The following is a 17058-nucleotide window of genomic DNA, read 5'->3' as shown; positions in this document are numbered from 1 at the left end:
GTCAAACTCATTTATCGAAAATAAACTGGCTATGCCATGGCAAAAACCGAAAAAGACAAACAGACAAACAATAGTATACATGACACAACATAAAAAAAACTAAACAATAAGCAACACAAACACACAACAGCAATAGGTCACCAATAGGTTCTACAATTCTTCGAGAAATTCCCGTCCTTCAGCTAAAAGCCTGATTTTTATATCAATACTATTCTTAACATTGTTTTAGCTTAACTGTTATATTGAAGTCCAACTAAAATGTCTTAAATAATGAAAACAAAGTTAAATGATCTAGAATATAATCATATACCATCAAACCGTAGTACAGCCCTGTTCAAGTCATTTGTACATTGTCTATATTATATGAAAAATTACTTTATGAACTAATTTGTGACCTGTGATCATGTTCAGTTTTTTTCCTGTATAAAGGCTTGGCTTTGTTAACAATCAAAAGTAGAAGTAGTTGAATCTAATTTAAAATCCCTGATTTTGTTCGTAGAAAGGTGTTCAGGGCACTTCAGTAAACCCTGATTACTTTTTATTTTAGATGTAAACGAGTGTGATAACAATCCATGTGATCAACTATGTACCAATACAGACGGAAGCTTTACATGTAATTGCAGAACTGGCTTTACAAAAGATGCAAATGAGAAATGTCAAGGTATTGTGGATTATCTAGTATTTTGTTGTAAAATTCTACATCAGATCCCGGTACCACATTCTGTGTAATAATTCTACTAGGATATATTCAGCAAAAATGTTATGTGATTTGCTTATAATTTGTTGAAACAAAAGAAAAGTGAACCAACGACTTGACATTAGTTTAACAAGAGGGAAAACAATTTAATAGCTCATTGTCTATTTTAATTGTAAAATTGTTAATTACGAAGTTTTATAAATGTTTTGTTTTCTTCACCTCTAATTATTTTAATCAAATGTCATTTGATTAAAATATTTAGAGGTAAAGAAAACAAAATGTTTTCATTGACTGCTAAAATAAATGAGCACAACATTAGTAATTTAAAAAAGAAATTTAATGAGTTGCAACTTTGAAATAGCTGCCAAAATATAGAGAAAAACATTTATATTCAGTGACGTTTTGGTGGACATTTTTTATTACGCGAATAATGAGAAATCTTATTATTAAATTGTAGATATCAATGAATGTGATACAACCTTGAACAAGTGTGACCAGAACTGTCTTAATACTCCAGGAAGTTATAAGTGTTCTTGTAATGATGGATACCTTCTCAGCCCAACAGACCAGAGGAAATGCACAAGTAACTTTTTTTGTCCAGAAATTCTTAATTCCACTTTGATAACTACATAGTTGGAAATAATAATTTACTCTTATATTATATAATCCATTTTTATTATAAGTATTTCATGATGGTTTTTAAAAGGTCGAACGTTGATTAAATAATCAGACTTGTGTTTTGAATAAATTAACTGTTTTTACTAAATTTCGTTTTGATTTGGGATACCATTGACATGATTATAAGATTCGACTTATGCAACTTCAAAAAATGGCTTTAATATTTTAATGTACAAATCATATATGTGTGTATGCATTACAATATTTAAAGATATATATGAGTATTTATTATTTTTTTCACAGTTAAGACTCAATGTTCCAGTTTGAATTGTACCAACCCAGGAACTTGTGCTGTTCAATCTGATGGATCAGAATACTGTACATGTCCAGCAGGATTCAATCTAACAATGACTGATAATGTAACTGGGATCTGTAAAAGTACGTTTTCCCATGATTTTGATTGAGACAGATTATTAATATTTATCTTATTACTAAAACTTAATCCATCATTTTGTTTATTTATACACTTTATAATTGCAATGGTAAATATGAATAAAAAGAGAAGGGGGATAAATCTTAAAAGGACAGCAACAAAAGTAACAATCATTTACCTTGAGGGAAACACATAATACGTCTTCAACAAGCGATACAACTTATTAAATTTCTATACTTTCATTTTTTTTAAATACAACAGTAATTAAGTTTGAAAGACATGAAGGAACTCTGATAACTTAAATGATTCTTTGATTTTAATGAAAAATACAGAAATACATAAAACACAATACATGGTTCAAGAAATTTAAAAAAAAAATCCCTTCACAACTTAATTGTAATGACTACAAGACCAAAAAAAAACTGAAAATAATTCAAAAAAATCTAAAAGGTGTATTTCACCAGAAATTAATATATAACAGTATATTTATCATGTTTATAGCGTACATAATTAAAGACCGGTATGTTTGTTAAAAATTTCAGACATCGACGAGTGTGAGACGAGCAATCCATGTGCTGATAAATGTATTGATAAAACACCAGGGTACGAATGCTCCTGTACCAAAAATGGTACCAAACTGGACAGTGATGCACAGAGTTGCACAGGTTAGTAAACAATTTGAGTGTTTCTGTTGTTTCGATGTTTCCTTTTATAGTTAATGTGTTTCCCTCGTTTTAGTTTGTAACCCGGATTTGTTTTCTCTCAATCGATTTATGATTTTTGAACAGCGGTATACTACAGTTGCTTTTTTTATGTAGTTAATATTTACTTTTCATATTTTTTAAATAAATGGAAAAAAAATCTCGATGTAAAAGATTGTTTCGTTATGATCAAATGAAAAGTTGTGGAACTTTGTATTGAAGAAAGATGTTTCCATTTATATTTTTCCCTTAAGTCGAGGCATGTAGTTCAATACTTATTAAAACAAACTTAGATGTTCATATTATATGTAAGTCTGTGTGAAATTTACCTGCAACAAATGCCATGGTTTTGATCTATACTAAACTAAACTAAATTCAATCTGAACTGTAGCCTGTGCTGAAGGAGAATGGGGACAGAACTGTGCTGAAAACTGTACATGTGTGATAGCAAACACCAACTCTTGTAACAACACTGAAGGAAGTTGTAATTGTAAAACTGGCTGGGCTGGGGATTATTGTGAATCAGATGTCAATGAATGTACAAGCAACTCAACAATATGTCGGACGTATTCAATGTGTGAAAACACCAATGGATCCTATGTTTGTGTCTGTAATGATGGTTATTTTAACTCCGCCGATGTTTGTAACGGTTAGTTGACAGAATTTATTTTTTATCAATGTCTGTTTTGTACTTCAACTTGACTATTAACTTCAAATGTGTGTTTATGTATTTCTCATATTTACAGAGAGACAGTATATAATCTTCCAGATAAGAGGATCTGGACTTTGTTTATAAAATATTGAGTAATGGTAAAAAAAATCATAAAAAAATTGCCTAAAAATTAAAAAAAAATACTGAAATAAAAACCTCCAAATCCTTTATATCAGATAATAAGGTAACAATGTATTAATTTCTTATTCCTGACCTAAAAATCATTTCCTTTCCAGAATGCAGTTCCAACACATTTGGTAAAGACTGTGCTCAGACCTGTAGCTGTGTTGTAACCAATACAGAATCCTGTAACAATGTTGACGGTAGTTGTACTTGTAAAACTGGTTGGTATGGAACCACCTGTTCTGAGGATGTTGATGAGTGTAATGTTACTCCCTTTATATGTAATACTACATCTAATTCTGAATGTAGCAATTTAAATGGTACCCATGAGTGCAATTGTGTTACTGGATACCAGAAAATAGCTGATGGAAGTTGCCAAGGTAGGCTGATATTTCAGATACATTTATTATCGTGGATACCAATTTTCGTGTATAAGGGAAAAGTTTCATTTTTGTGGATATTTGATTTTTTATGGATTTGCAAAAACTGTATCAATGCAAATAGAAGATTTGTTCTTCGTTTACCTATTCAAACGACATCAACGGAAATTGGTATCCAATGAATAATAATGAATCCACATTAGAAAAACTGTATTTAAATCTATGTTTAAAAAATGGTCATTTGCAATTTTATTTTACATAATTTTGTATGTCAGTTCAATATTCACTTTGATTCATACAAATTTGTTGTAAACATTATAAAAGCAGCATGTAAGCTATTATTGAATTTTTGGTCCACATACTCCCACTTTACAAACGTTTTTTTTTTTCAGAATGTGGCAGTTCAAATTATGGAGATAGCTGTTCTCAGGCCTGTACTTGTATTGTTTCCAATACACTGGATTGTAACAATGTTAATGGTAGTTGTACTTGTAAACATGAATGGAATGGCACCAACTGTGAATTGGACATAAATGAATGCGAAGATGCAACCACTTGTGACAGTATTCCCTATTCAACTTGTAAAAATTCAGTTGGTTCTTATGATTGTGCCTGTAATGCTGGATATCTGATTAATGCTTTTAATCTCTGTGAAAGTAAGTTTTGCTTATCAAATTGATATCAACTGATATAAGTTGAGTTATTGCCATCTACAACTGAAAAAAAGGAGATGTAATATGGATTCCATGTTTTCATCTCAACATCTCTTTCATGAAGGAATTCTGTAAATTCTATAAAGGAATATGGATAGTTATGCATTTTTTTATTCCAATTATGCTAAAACAAAATTATCATGACTGTAAAATACCTTTGTTAAAATTTCTGCATATCAAATGACATCTAATAAAATTTATTGTTGGTATGTCTATACAACCATGCAGTGTTTATATTTCTTTTGTATACAGTTTTATTGTACATTAGTTTTTAATTATTATTTCACCAAGATAGATAGAAAATATTGAATAAATGTGTCCAAGTGGTTCAATTTTTTAAATCAAAATTATTAAATTGGCCATGCAGGCCTCGTTTCAAGTGTGTACCCGTTAATGTTTGTATGTTGTTTTATTGCATGGCATTGATGCGACCATGTGCAACTCTGCATAATGTTTTTTGTTTTCTATTTTATTTATTCTGCTTAAACCATCGATCCTAAATAGTATTAATATCTCATTTGTGGATCTAATAATTTTTGTATGAATGCTATCTATGTTTGTATGAGATATCATGCTATACTGTACCAAACAGGTAATTCTAGATTGCTTTATCTTAAGGAAGCTCTGTTGTTTTCCTCAATCTTGGATTTTTAAAAAGCAGATAACAATCGGTCTTAATCTTTGATGACATGTTCAAATTTCGAGAGTAGTATGTAATTCATGTGTAAGACTTTCCATTTTTATATAGAATAAATTATATGTTTATCATATTTACGGCTGTATTTTTCAAAATATAGATAATTTTTGTTTTATTATTTTTTTAATAAAATTTGGCCACATAATGGTACATAACTCAGATAGAAGGGGGATAAATAGATATAATAGAGTGTGTTGTGAATTTTGCTATTTTGTTATGAAGCAAGAAAACGAGTCCCGTTACCTAATTACTTCTTTTTTCTTATCTGAAAACATATTATTAAAGCTATATTCTCAAGTTTTATCTTAAAGTTATATGGTTAAGATTTCGTTTTATCACCCTTTGGGTTTTCCATACATAATCTATACAAAATCTAAACAATTTTGCTCAACCAGTAGCTCGAGAAAAAAAGCACGATGATCCATACTTGTTATTATATTTTACAAAAAAAGCATGATACTAACTGCATTTTGACAATTTTAAAAACATGCATTAGATTTAGACCCCCGATCTTCCAAACTTTTGGATTATCATGAATGCAATATAATCTATCCTTTTTGTGCTTCATCAATTTTAAAAGAGGGACGAAAGATACCAAAGGGACAGTCAAACTCATAAATCTAAAACAAACTGACAACGCCATGGCTAAAAATAAAAAAGACAAACAGAAAAACAATAGTACACACGACACAACATAGAAAACTAAAGAATAAACAACACGAACCCCACCAAAAACTAGGGGTGATCTCAGGTGCTTCGGAAGGGTAAGCAGATCCTGCTCCACATGTGGCACCCGTCGTGTTGCTTAAGTGATTACAAATCCGGTAAATAGTCTAATTCGGTAGGTCATATTCATGAAAGGGAAGGGGATTGTAGTTTCGACGTAAGGAACATATCCGATATCATTTGTGAAACGGTTATTCCATAACGGTCAACCAACTCGTGATGGCGTCCGTAAAATTTACGAAGGGATGATTTCAACTTCACCATTTGGAACTCTTGGTTTAATAGCTCCCTTGTGCCTGAAATTTTAACTTTAAATCCATTGCGTTTATTTGAAGAAAAAAAATCTGCCGTTATACATAACTGACCATGGTCTCTTCTAATAACTATATTTGAAGGATATTATATGTACAAGATATTTATAGAAAAAATATCATTTTTTTTTTTACATAAGCTCTAGACACCCCAACTAAAAGAAACACTACACAAGAATCAACAACACAAGAAGCTACAACGCAAGTAGCTACAACGCAAGAAGCAACAACACAAGACGCTACAACACAAGAAGCTACAACACAAGAGGCTACAACGCAAGAAGCTACAACACAAGAAGCTACAACACAAGAGGCTTCAACGCAAGAAGCTACAACACAAGAAGCTACAACACAAGAAGCTATAACACAAGAAGCTACAACACAAGAAGCTATTACACAAGAATCTACTACACAAGATGCTACAACACAAGAAGCTACAGCAAAACAAGCTACCATAACACAAGAGGTGACAACGCAAGAGGCTACAACACAAGATGCTACAACACAAGAAGCTACAGCTACACAAGATACCATAACACAAGAGGCGACAACGCAAGAAGCTACAACTCAAGAAGCTACAACACAACAAGATACCACAATACAAGAGGCGACAACTCAAGAGGTTACCATAGTTAAGACAACAACTCAAGAAGCAACCAAAAAGGCAACTGACAAAGTAACAACACAAAAAACAACAACTGAAAAAGTAACAACACAAGAAACAACAACTGGAAAAGCAACAACACAAGAGGCATCAACCAAAGATGGCACAACTAATGAAGGTATCTAAAATCTGAAGTAAAAAAATAAAAAGTAGCTGCAGTCTTTTACTATCATAATTAATGTTTTGTCACATAAAATTTTACATGAAATTTTGATAAGAAAAATTTAGAATAAACAGACATAATGGAAAACAAATGCTCATTTACTGCACTGAGAATAAGTTAAGAATTTAGGAAGGAAAAACAGTGAGAAAAATAATGAAAAATGTAACAAATGGACTTCTCTTCATTTTCAGTTTTCAATAATTTATTCTTGTACATTTGTTTTTAAGATTATACCAACTATTTAGATCATTCCCTTGTAAATAACTTATTACAAACAAAATTGAATGTGCAACTTCTCTACTGCATTCTTTTTAAGGATTATTGCAAAAATGCTTTACATATTAAGCTATATTATTCATGGTAAAGCTAAGCGATATGATATCAGTATTTAGCTTTATTAAACAGCTTTTTTAGCTGTTGAATTCCTAATGAAAGTTACTGCACATGCAGGCTTTTTACTCTGATAGTGCTTGATATGCATATAAAGGTTACTAAACTAATCACTGTTTACAATTGCATTGCTGCAATGGTTTGCTTGCAGCTAGGACTTTTATGATTGCCTATAATTATGATCTGTGCTAAAGTTATTTCATTGAATAGGAACCAGATTCTTTTTTTTCAGATTGCTTGTTACAATTGTACTCCAATGCCCAAGCTCCAATAAACTATTCCTGAGAAATACTCTATGAGTATCTAGAAAATACACAGATTATAATAAAATATAAACACATTTTTTTTTCTCAATTGTATCAATCATTTTAGATTTAGGAAAAACACATTTTGAAATACTGTTTCGTTTTTATTCATAACCCTTCATTGTCATAGTTTATATATATTAACATATGATACACATCAAAGAATTTCAGAAAAATAACCGTCAAATAATGGTACAGTTTCTACTCTGTACACTAGTATTCCACATTCCAAACTTAAAGACAAATTGAAAGAGTTGGTATTGCTTTGCTTCGTAAAAAAGAATGGCCAACGTAGATACAAGTATCTTGTCTTAGGGAGGGATAAATCCTACTTTATAAAGGATCACTCTGATTCGAACAAAAAATTCTCTGAAACTGATACTATCAAGATGCTTGATTTCTTGATTGACAACATATTTGTTACGTTCGGAGGACGTGTTTTCCCACAGACTGTCGGCATTCCAATGGGAACAAACTGTGCCCCTCTACTTGCCGACTTGTTTCTTTATTATTATGAGGCTGACTTCATGCAGAAACTTCTTAGGAAGAAAGATAAGAAGTTAGCAATATCCTTTAACTCTACTATTCGCTATATTAGATGATGTTCTTTCACTACATAATTCAAAATTTGGTGACTGTTTGGAACGCATCTATCCAATCGAGCTAGAGATAAAGGATACTACAGATACAGTTAAGTCGGCCTCATATCTTGACTTACATCTAGAAATTGACAATGAGGGTCGGTTGAAAACAAAACTTTACGACAAAAGAGATGATTTCAGCTTTCCAATTGTGAACTTTCCATTTCTAAGTTACAACATTCCAGCAGCACCTGCATACAGGGTATATATCTCCCAATTGATACGATATTCCCGTGCTTGCATTTCCTATCATGATTTTCTTGATAGAGGGTTGTTGCTCACATGGAAGTTATTAAACCAAGAGTTCCAAATGGTGAAGTTGAAATCATCCCTTCGCAAATTTTACGGACGCCATCACGAATTGGTTGACCGTTATGGAATAACCGTTTCACAAATGATATCGGATATGTTCCTTACGTCTTAACTACAATCCCCTTCCCTTTCCTTATGTGACCTACCGAATTAGACTATTTGTTATCACATAAGCAACACGACGGGTGCCGAATGTGGAGCAGGATCTGCTTAACCTTCCGGAGCACCTGAGATCACCCCTAGTTTTTTGGTGGGGTTCGTGTTGTTTATTCTCTAGTTGTGTCGTGTGTACTGTTGTTTGTTTGTCTTTTTCATTTTTAGCCATGGCGTTGTCAGTTTGTTTTAGATTTATGAGTTTGACTGTCCCTTTGGTATCTTTCGTCCCTCTTTTGTGAGTAAGTGTTGATAATTTCATGCATCGTCATAAACTCTTTAATATAGAAGATAGAATAATTGGATAATTCTATCTTACATTCATATACAATTAATGATACAGATGCCTAATATTACGAAGGTCTCATCTATTAATTGTCTGTTGTTCTTGCATTCTTTATATGGGTCAGAGACTGCTAAAGACTAATTTATTATCAAGTGATTTAACTGATTTTAAGCTGTTATGAGCAGAGAACAGATTTATTCGGTATTGGAATCAGTACAAGTTTTACATGATTGTCAGACAGGGTTAACCTGACATCATTTTCAAAATTCATTGGTCAGCATGCAGATTTTATGATTAGATTCACTTTTTAGACACTTAGCAAAAGGTCATTAGTATTTGATCACTGATTCTCGTGTCCATCTCCAAAATAATTTAGCCTGAACCTCATTTCTACAAATATTTGCTCATCCATTCGTTTAGATGATTAGGTATGTATACTATTTACAACAGCTTAACTGTATTTTGTAAACATACTGACAGTAAAGTCTACATGTCTTTCTTACATTGTTGTTTCAACCTTCACCTTAGTTTCATGGATCATGTTTATTGTCGTTTTCTTGTTTACTATATACATTGTACCAATGTTTTTAAATACGTTATTATCATTCATCTTTTTCACTCACAGTCTCTAGCATTTAAACTGCTCCTATAATATCATATAAAAAAGAAGATGCGGTACGATTGTCAATGACACAACTCTCCACAAGAGACCAAAATGACACAGAAATTAACAACTATTGTTCACGGTATGGCCTTCAACAATGAGCAAAGCCCATACCGCATAGTCAGCTATAAAAGGCCCCGAAATGATCATGTTTAGTCAGAATTATGAATCTGAACTACGAGGTACCCATATTTTAATCTTTTAATCTTTTTAAATCTAAATATTTTTTTTTCAGGTGAATTAAAAGTAGAAGTAATTCTGACAATAGGTGTCACGCCCAATGAAGACATAACCAATGAAAATACTGTGTACTATCAAGAATTATTTAATGAGACTGTTTCTGTGGTAAGTTCATAAACAATGCATGTGTTATTGAATGATAATATAATGATCTGAAGATTGCTTATTATAATTTATTATAGTATCCATCTTGATTTAAAACCTGATTTTGGAAAGGCATTTTTTTTTTAAACTTTAAGGTGAAATGGGATCGTTTACATCTTTGTAATCATGATAATATCTAAAAAGAACAATCCAAAACGGTTAAGGAATAGTAGAAAAATCAGAACTCAAAGAAGAGTTCACCATGACCAAGAGTAAAAAGAATGATGGAACAATCAGAAGTCAGCACAGGAGCTCTGTGTCCTTACATTAAACAACAGAAATCTTGTTTTGAAATACCGGTAGTCTTAGAACCAATAGCAAAATTTAATTCATAAGTCTGATTATACTTAAAATTCTGCTACAGTCAGTTTCACTCTTAAAAAAACTTGTTTAACATAAATGCTCTAAATTATTCCAATTTAATTTGAAATCATCTTTACACTATTTAGAATGAAACTCACAAACAATCTTCATATACAAATAACATAACCCACATCAACATAAATCATGGCAGTGAACATTTCGACGACTTTGTAATTACTGTCTTGACACCTAATGTCAAAACATTCTGAAAATATCAGTATAAATTTTTAAGGAGAAATAGAACAATCAGTGATAACAACAATTTTATGACTTTAAATTATATTATCTTAATGTGATTGAAGCATAATTAAACCTTTTTCGGTTTGTGAAACATTTTATATTCTTTATTTTTCAGTTGACAACCTACTACTCTTCTTCAGCTGCAACAAAAGACAATTTCATTAAAGTAGTTGTGTATAGAATAAGGTAGGAAAAGCTTCACATCCCAGCTTGTAAAAAAAGGATTTTTTAAGTTCATATAGTACATGACCTTAATAATATAAAATGTATAACCTCTTTATGCCTCATAAATGCTACACTATGTGAGCTCTTCTGTATAAGTATTGCAGTTGTTGAGATTTAAGCTTATAGGTTGCACTTTGTAAATACAGCTGTTTCTCAAAACACGCCTCTTTGGGGAGTAATTGAATATTCATAGAAAATACATTTTGTTTACATACTGGTTCCCAGTTATGCTCTCTGTGTTCCATATCGCAGAGACAGAACTTGGGAATGTTACCAGTAAATAAACACGTGCATATTGTTTACATTCAAATCTGTGATAATCTTTCATTCCAGGTAGGGGTAGTTAAGAAAATTAGTGTAAGTTTAAACTCTGAGATGTTCAGGTCATATAAACGTTGAAAATATGCCGCACAGCCCTATATTTTGACCTTTGAAAAAAATTGTGGTGCATATGAACTTTCAATTCTAGGATAAGATTTTTTTCAAAACTTCATAGTAAAAGTGGTACAGTTTTAGCCGTAAAAGGAGTTCCTATGGGAAATTGCATTGTCAATATTTACAGAAATGCAACCTATATAGGGTGAAAAAGGGGAACATTCAGAATTTAACCAAATTTGCTTTATTTCACAGATTTTAAAGAAATTAACTCAAATAAGAAGTTTTATAAATATTTAATGAAGATTGATAGAATCCTGGGCCTTAAATATGATGACTCAGCATAAATTCACAGTTTACAGTATGCATAGTTTACTTAAAGTCCTGATAACAAAATTAAATCATAATATTTGCATATTTGTAAGTTAAATTGTTAAGAAGTGCTTATGTTTACTCTTCGCAGTCATTGAAACTCATAGATCCTTCCTGGATATTATTTATGGGGTATTTGTGTCCTTTCGATAACCCAAAAGTAAGCCGCAACACCTAAATCTGCTTTTTTGTCACCACGGCATAATAAATACAAGCTAGAAAAACAAAAATATCTCAAGAAAACTTACAATAGTGTGTTTTATCCTGAATATGTACTAAATATTCCAAATTGCTAGAAACAGCAGAATGATTTAGGAAATTTGAGGCCCCAGGGGCAAAAAACATAGAAAATTGCCTACCCCCTGGGTCATAAAACAAATAATTTAACTTGTAAATGCTATGATTTTATTATTTTAAAGTTCTTGATATAGAAAACAATAACTATGCTTGGAAGTTATGCAAAACTCAGATGTTAGCAGTCATCTCTACAACATTTTAAGTGAATTTATATCTCAGACTGGTATCTGCATACATACAACTATTGCAAATATGGCTTTGTTTGAACACTTCTAGTATATATAGTAGCTAAATTGTGTCAGATATATGGTTACAGATGATACTGTTGTGACAAGAATTCTAAATTGACCATTTGAGGCAGAAAATGTGTTCTTTAGTTGACAAATAGGCATACAGTAAGATGTGGACTGGAGATAGAGACTGGATTGGATACTTTATATAATCTTGAATGTTGTAATGATTGACTGCTAAACATTACATGTATGATATTCTGATATGCTTTCAATATGTTATCAAAACAGTTTTTAACAGGTTCTAGGCATTTTTTATCAGAAAATATGCAAATAGGGTAAGCTGGCAATAATTAAAGTCTTGTTTTCAAATTCTTTAAAAAATTGAAACAGGGGAGGGGGTATAAAATGTATAGTAAAGAAAAACTTAGAGTATACACAGTGATTTCTTTAAGACTTTAATTCTGATAAATGAGTATTAATGTGAGAAAAACTGATTTTAGAGAGTTTTCTATTTGAATAAATGTCTGTATAGGTTGCACTTTGTAAATACAGCTGTTTCTCAAAACACGCCTCTTTTGGGGAGTAATTGAATATTCATAGAAAATAAATTTTGTTTACATACTGGTTCCCAGTTATGCTCTCTGTGTTCCATATCGCAGAGACAGAACTTGGGAATGTTACCAGTAAATAAACACGTGCATATTATTTACATTGAAATCTGTAATAACCTTTCATTCCAGGTAGGGGTAGTTAAGAAAATTAGTGTAAGTTTAAACTCTGAGATGTTCAGGTCATATAAACGTTGAAAATATGCCGCACAGCCCTATATTTTGATCTTTGAAAAAAATTGTGGTGCATATGAACTTTCAATTCTAGGATAAGATTTTTTTCAAAACTTCATAGTAAAAGTGGTACAGTTTTAGCCGTAAAAGGAGTTCCTATGGGAAATTGCATTGTCAATATTTACAGAAATGCAACCTTAAGAACAATTTATAATTTTATTTCAGCAAAGGAAGTTTAGTTGTGAATCATACAGTCATATTGAATTCTAAAACTACGACTGGCCAAAATCATGTTGCTGCTGCCACTAATAACCTTGTAAATGGTGTTGATATGCTGACATTTGGTGCAGGACTAACTTCTCCGGCTGCAGCTGGTGCCACTTCCGCTGCCATTCATACAGCAGGAGGAGTTAAAGGTACTTTATACTCATACTCCTTTTCTTCCTTTATTCATAGGCTAAGTTTTTCTTTTGATTAAGATAATATTATCAATTCTTTATTTTTCTAATATAAATTCTATTGTAGAAATTCAATCAATAGAGCAAATGAACACAATATGATTTGAAATTCTTTAATTATAGTATTAAACAAAATCATTTGCTCTTCATTCTGTTTTAAAATGTAGATTATATGTTAGAAAATGACCGATGCATACCACATATTTAAACACTTAAAAAAGTATTAAAAGTTTTATTCATAATGCTATTAAATAGCTTTTTATATGGATACATGTACAATTTGCTACATTCGTTGTTTTTTGTTTGAATATTATTTATATCTACCTGATAACACACCTTTTGTCAATATAAATTAAAACTGAAATTAGTTAGATCAAAAAAATATTCCAATCTGTTATTATTTTGAATTCAGGAAAAATTGATACAAAAAAGTATAATAAAAACTAAGACAACCAGTGGTGTTTAGCCATGTGTCAATGATTAAGGCAAACTTTACTTTCACTGATATTCCAGTATAAACTATATAAGCCATGTGCGTGTGAGCATGTCAAATCATGTGTAGTTGGTTTAGTTTTCATCATACATTTCTTGTCAATTTTCCTGAATCCTAAAGTATTCAACGAATTTTTTGTTTTAGTATGATTGTTTCAATATCTTTGATGAGTGACAATACACCAGTACTTTTATTTGATCTTGCAGCTACAATTACGACATTAACAACTATTTGTGGCACATTTAATACATTGAACACGTGTCCAACAAATCAGCAATGTTCGGTGAATAGTAATGGCGTACCATATTGTGCGTAAGTTAACTTATGATTGTAAATATTAATTTCTTTTAAATTAATATTGTGTGTGTGTGTGTTTTTTTTATTCTAATGGTACTATAATAAACAATGCACAGGAAAAAATGTTTAATTTTTTAATGTCTTCTTTATTATTTTAAATTGTGAATAAGTCTCACTTGAAGATCAGACTAACAGAAGAAATAAGGCCCAAATGCCAGTAAAGAGTTCCATTGTAGCTATTAAACAGATACACTAGATAAACTAAAATCATTCTACTCTTTATAATGATAAATATTTCCTACATTTACGCTATCCTTTTTTAAACTTATAAATTGATTAATATTATCAATTCTTATGTTCTTTTTCCTGTTTTATGTTTTGTATTCTGTGGTTTTATTTTTTTATTACATCTTTGATGAGTCATAGTGTAGTTTTTGAGATTTACAATCATGTACTATGAAATTTTAAACTTGTCTTCGTTTTTTAGGTCACTTAAGAGTACAGGTAAGTTCAGATAACAAAAATTCATACACAAAATATTTATACCTTAATAATAAGATATAAAGTAGCTGCCAATAGAAGTACAGAAATTGTTAAAAATTAGAAAAAAAATAGTCCGAATAATTTTGATACTGAACATAAGAATCACCAACTATTACAGGAATATAACAGTTGTTATCCATTTGTTTTATGTGTTTGAGCTTTGAGTTGCCATTTGATTAGAGCTTTTTGGTCCTCTGTGAGTTTAATTTCTGCAAGGTTAAAAGTGACAAAAAGAAAAATTGTATCACACTCAGTAAGCTTGTTAATGTATAAGATAAAAGCGATGAGATATCTAGTTTGTATTAAAATCATAAGTCATACGGATAGATATAATGTATAAGGAAAGAGAAAAGTTAGTCACCTTATAGTTTGTGTCTTGTAAAACAAATATCAAAACACATCAAAAACGAATGGACAAGTAACATGTTTTTTGGAAACGGAAATGAATTTTGCAATTCAAATAATATTTAATAACCTGCAATTTCAATTTATTATAGTTCGTTAATTGTTATTTTTACATCGAGACGAGTGAACCAACAACTTCTAATTACAGGCTGTTGGAGTAACAATTGTTCTCATTAGTTAGATATACAGATTAATCATTTTCTTTTATTATTTTAATGTGTTTACCTAACAGATCCTAGCTAATAATAAATGTTTAATCTTATTATTTAATTTCAGATAATTTCCCACTGATAATAGGCCTTGGCGTTGGACTTCCTTTATTTTTCATGGTCCTAGTATTGATCATAGTCCTATGTGTATGTAACAGTAAACGTCATAAACGTAACTCGTTAAACGATGATGATTTAGACAGGTGAGAATATCAAAGAACTATCAAGTTAGTTAAGGTTTTATTTGCAGTTGGTAATGATTTGAATTTCATATGATCTTTGTTTTTCTTAAAGATTCAAACAAATAATTATAACCATTTAGTGTATTGCCAAATCTTCATATTGGGTACAACAGGTTACCATTTTAAGCATATGCAGATATAAATACAGAGTAAACAATAGCTAAATCAATCAAAGCTAACACCTTTTAGTGGTTATAAATCAGAACCATTTTATTTATATTTTTATATTCTGTCGATTTAAGAATTGTATTCAAAATTCTGTTCATTTAAATGATAAGAAAGTAAGTGATGTATAACATATTTCCAAAACAAACTTCAACAGGTTCATGCACATTGTGTTACCCGGGGTACCTGGGGTACTCCCATTTAAATTAATTCTCTGAACTGTATTTTTTAATAGGATTTAAGAAAATTAAAATGCCAAGTTGTTTTAGGAAGCAAATATATTTTCAACGGTTTGATTTCCAAATTGTACAGTTAATAGCTTCAATATTTGCCTGTCTCCAATAAATTAGTCATTTGAACATATATTAATATGCATATTTCATCTTTTTCTTTTCAGAACAATGCCAGCTCATGAGGGATTTTTTGCTGGTGCTATACCTGGTCGATTCAACAGCTGGAAGCGCCCTAGAAGTAATGCATTCTATGGTTACGAGAATGATAGGTCTTTAGAGTCAGAAAGAGGAGCATATGATAATGGGATGTTTCGTGGAAAAGTTCTGTATGGGTCTTTATCGTATAAAGAGGCCAGAAACAGATCCAAAGACTGATCGAGTTTTTTGGTAAGTTTTTTTTATTTATATAGACTTAAGTCATTGTTAATTAATCATTTTTTAAAGACAAAATTAGTTTGTAAAATTAAGAACGTGAAATTAGGAATGGAAATAGGGAATATGCCAAAGAGACAGCAACCCGACCAAGAGAAGATAACAGCCGAAGGTCATCAATAGGTATTCTACAGAGCGAGAAAATTCTCCACCCGGACGTGGTCCTCAATAACTCGTGTACTAGTTGAACTTACATTTACTAAGTGAAAAGTAAAATCACAATCACAATTACTGAACCCAGAGGAAAATCCAATCGGAAAGTCCACAATCACACGGCAAAATCAAATAACAAAACATATCAAAAACGAATGTACAAGAACTGTCATATTCCTGACTTGGTATAGGCATTTTCAAATGTAGAAAATGGTGGATTAAACCTGGTTTTATAGCGCTAACACTCTCACGTTAATTCCGTTATATTTACAATGATGCGTGAACTAAACAGTCATTACAAAAAAAATAGTCAAAATATGGGTACAGCAGTCATCATCGTGTAACAATTTTAAAAGGAACAATTTAACAGAACACAAAAACATCTCTCTATAAACACATTCATTGATTCGCGTGTTTGACGTCAGAAAATGTTATACATCACATATATTTGTCGTTCAATGTATATAC

The 17058-nt window shown here is 31.1% G+C and overlaps 1 protein-coding gene across 2 annotated transcripts in view; it reads left to right on the top strand.

Annotated features, from left to right (window-relative positions):
• The window catches only part of LOC139487436 (fibrillin-2-like), a 108108-nt gene extending 91697 nt beyond the window's left edge, over positions 1–16411 (top strand). For both annotated transcript variants that reach the window (XM_071272216.1, XM_071272217.1), the window contains exons 56-70: positions 548–661; positions 1155–1280; positions 1619–1753; positions 2291–2413; positions 2841–3098; positions 3398–3664; positions 4057–4320; positions 6252–6893; positions 9925–10034; positions 10792–10862; positions 13186–13376; positions 14118–14223; positions 14696–14712; positions 15433–15568; positions 16170–16411. In XM_071272216.1, coding sequence (XP_071128317.1) covers positions 548–661; positions 1155–1280; positions 1619–1753; positions 2291–2413; positions 2841–3098; positions 3398–3664; positions 4057–4320; positions 6252–6893; positions 9925–10034; positions 10792–10862; positions 13186–13376; positions 14118–14223; positions 14696–14712; positions 15433–15568; positions 16170–16380 — 2771 coding nt within the window. In that variant the 3' untranslated portion in view covers positions 16381–16411. The remainder of the gene's footprint in view (positions 1–547; positions 662–1154; positions 1281–1618; positions 1754–2290; positions 2414–2840; positions 3099–3397; positions 3665–4056; positions 4321–6251; positions 6894–9924; positions 10035–10791; positions 10863–13185; positions 13377–14117; positions 14224–14695; positions 14713–15432; positions 15569–16169) is intronic.
• Positions 16412–17058: the final 647 nt, after the last annotated feature.

Source organism: Mytilus edulis, chromosome 9 (assembly GCF_963676685.1).
Source record: "Mytilus edulis chromosome 9, xbMytEdul2.2, whole genome shotgun sequence".
NCBI classification, from domain to species: domain Eukaryota; kingdom Metazoa; phylum Mollusca; class Bivalvia; order Mytilida; family Mytilidae; genus Mytilus; species Mytilus edulis.
The sequence above is the reverse complement of the archived record's forward strand: the minus strand, read 5'-3'. Positions and strand labels throughout refer to the sequence as shown.